This window comes from Egretta garzetta, unplaced genomic scaffold (genome assembly GCF_000687185.1).
Source record: "Egretta garzetta isolate BGI_Z169 unplaced genomic scaffold, ASM68718v1 scaffold395, whole genome shotgun sequence".
NCBI classification, from domain to species: domain Eukaryota; kingdom Metazoa; phylum Chordata; class Aves; order Pelecaniformes; family Ardeidae; genus Egretta; species Egretta garzetta.
In genome coordinates this window covers 265805-266760 of record NW_009259794.1, presented here as the reverse complement: position 1 = coordinate 266760, position 956 = coordinate 265805, and the positions used below count along the sequence as shown (strand labels likewise).

Sequence of the window (956 nt, the reverse complement as noted above, 5' to 3'; positions counted from 1 at the left end):
GGGGGGGAGCGAGGCCGGGCTGGGCTTGCTCTGCCTCTGCGCCCTGGACATCGACGGGGGTGAGTGGGGCGAGCGGTGGGGGGCTGGGGAGGCGGCTCCGCACCCCCTAATCGCATCCCTGCCCTTCCCCCCCCTTGCAGAGGAGGAGTTGGCCCTGGAGCCAACGCTGATCATGGATGAGCCGGTGGGGAACGGGTGCTGCCAGGATGCCCCGGCAGCGGGGTGAGTGTGCGGGCAGGGGGGTGCTGTGCCAACACTGGGGCCACTGCACCGGCACCGCTGAGGGTCCCTGTCCCCGCAGGGCTGAGAGCAGCGCTGCCTTGATCCCGCTGCTGTGCTACAGCTGCCGCCTCACCTTCAAGGAACTGGTAAGGCTTTTGGGGTGCAGCGGGGCGGCTCCCCTCAGGGCTGGGGGTCCCCATCCCCACGGCCCCTCTCTTGCAGGGCCCCCTCGCCACGCTGCCGCCCTACGTGCGCGCCGAGGCCCAGCGTAGGATCAGCAGGTAGGAGGGGATGGGGGTCCCCTCCCCACTGGCTCAGTCCCTGGTGCCACATCCGTCTGTCCATACCGTGTCCGTCCCTCGCAGGATGCAGATGAAGCAGCAGAGCGAGGAGGTCCCGCTGGAGGATGAGGAGCCCGTCAAGAGCTGAAGGGGTTGGGAACAGCGGGGGACACAGACCCCCTGTCCCTCTGGGGCACTGGTGGGGCTGGGTGACAACCCCCCCAGGGATATCCCATGGGACGGTGGGGGCCCAGAACTCCTGGGGACCTACAGCACCCAGGCAGCTGCTTTAACACCCCATTTTGGTTACAGCAGGGGGGCAGGGAGAGCCCCCGGCCCATTCGGTGGGGGCCAGGGGTGCTGGTACCCTCTGGGGGGCGGCTCCCTGGTCCCCCCTTGCACCCCCCCTCTCCCTGCCCTAGCCACTCATCAGCCGGGGACGCCTCAGACTTG

The 956-nt window shown here is 69.4% G+C and overlaps 1 protein-coding gene across 1 annotated transcript in view; it reads left to right on the top strand.

Moving 5' to 3' along the window:
• Positions 1-822, top strand: part of CTU2 (cytosolic thiouridylase subunit 2) — a 2503-nt gene extending 1681 nt beyond the window's left edge. The window contains exons 8-12 of the mRNA XM_035895191.1: positions 1-59; positions 141-222; positions 302-368; positions 445-503; positions 588-822. The exon at positions 1-59 is cut by the window's left edge and continues 6 nt beyond it. Coding sequence (XP_035751084.1) covers positions 1-59; positions 141-222; positions 302-368; positions 445-503; positions 588-651 — 331 coding nt within the window. The 3' untranslated portion in view covers positions 652-822. The remainder of the gene's footprint in view (positions 60-140; positions 223-301; positions 369-444; positions 504-587) is intronic.
• The last annotated feature ends 134 nt before the right edge of the window (positions 823-956 follow it).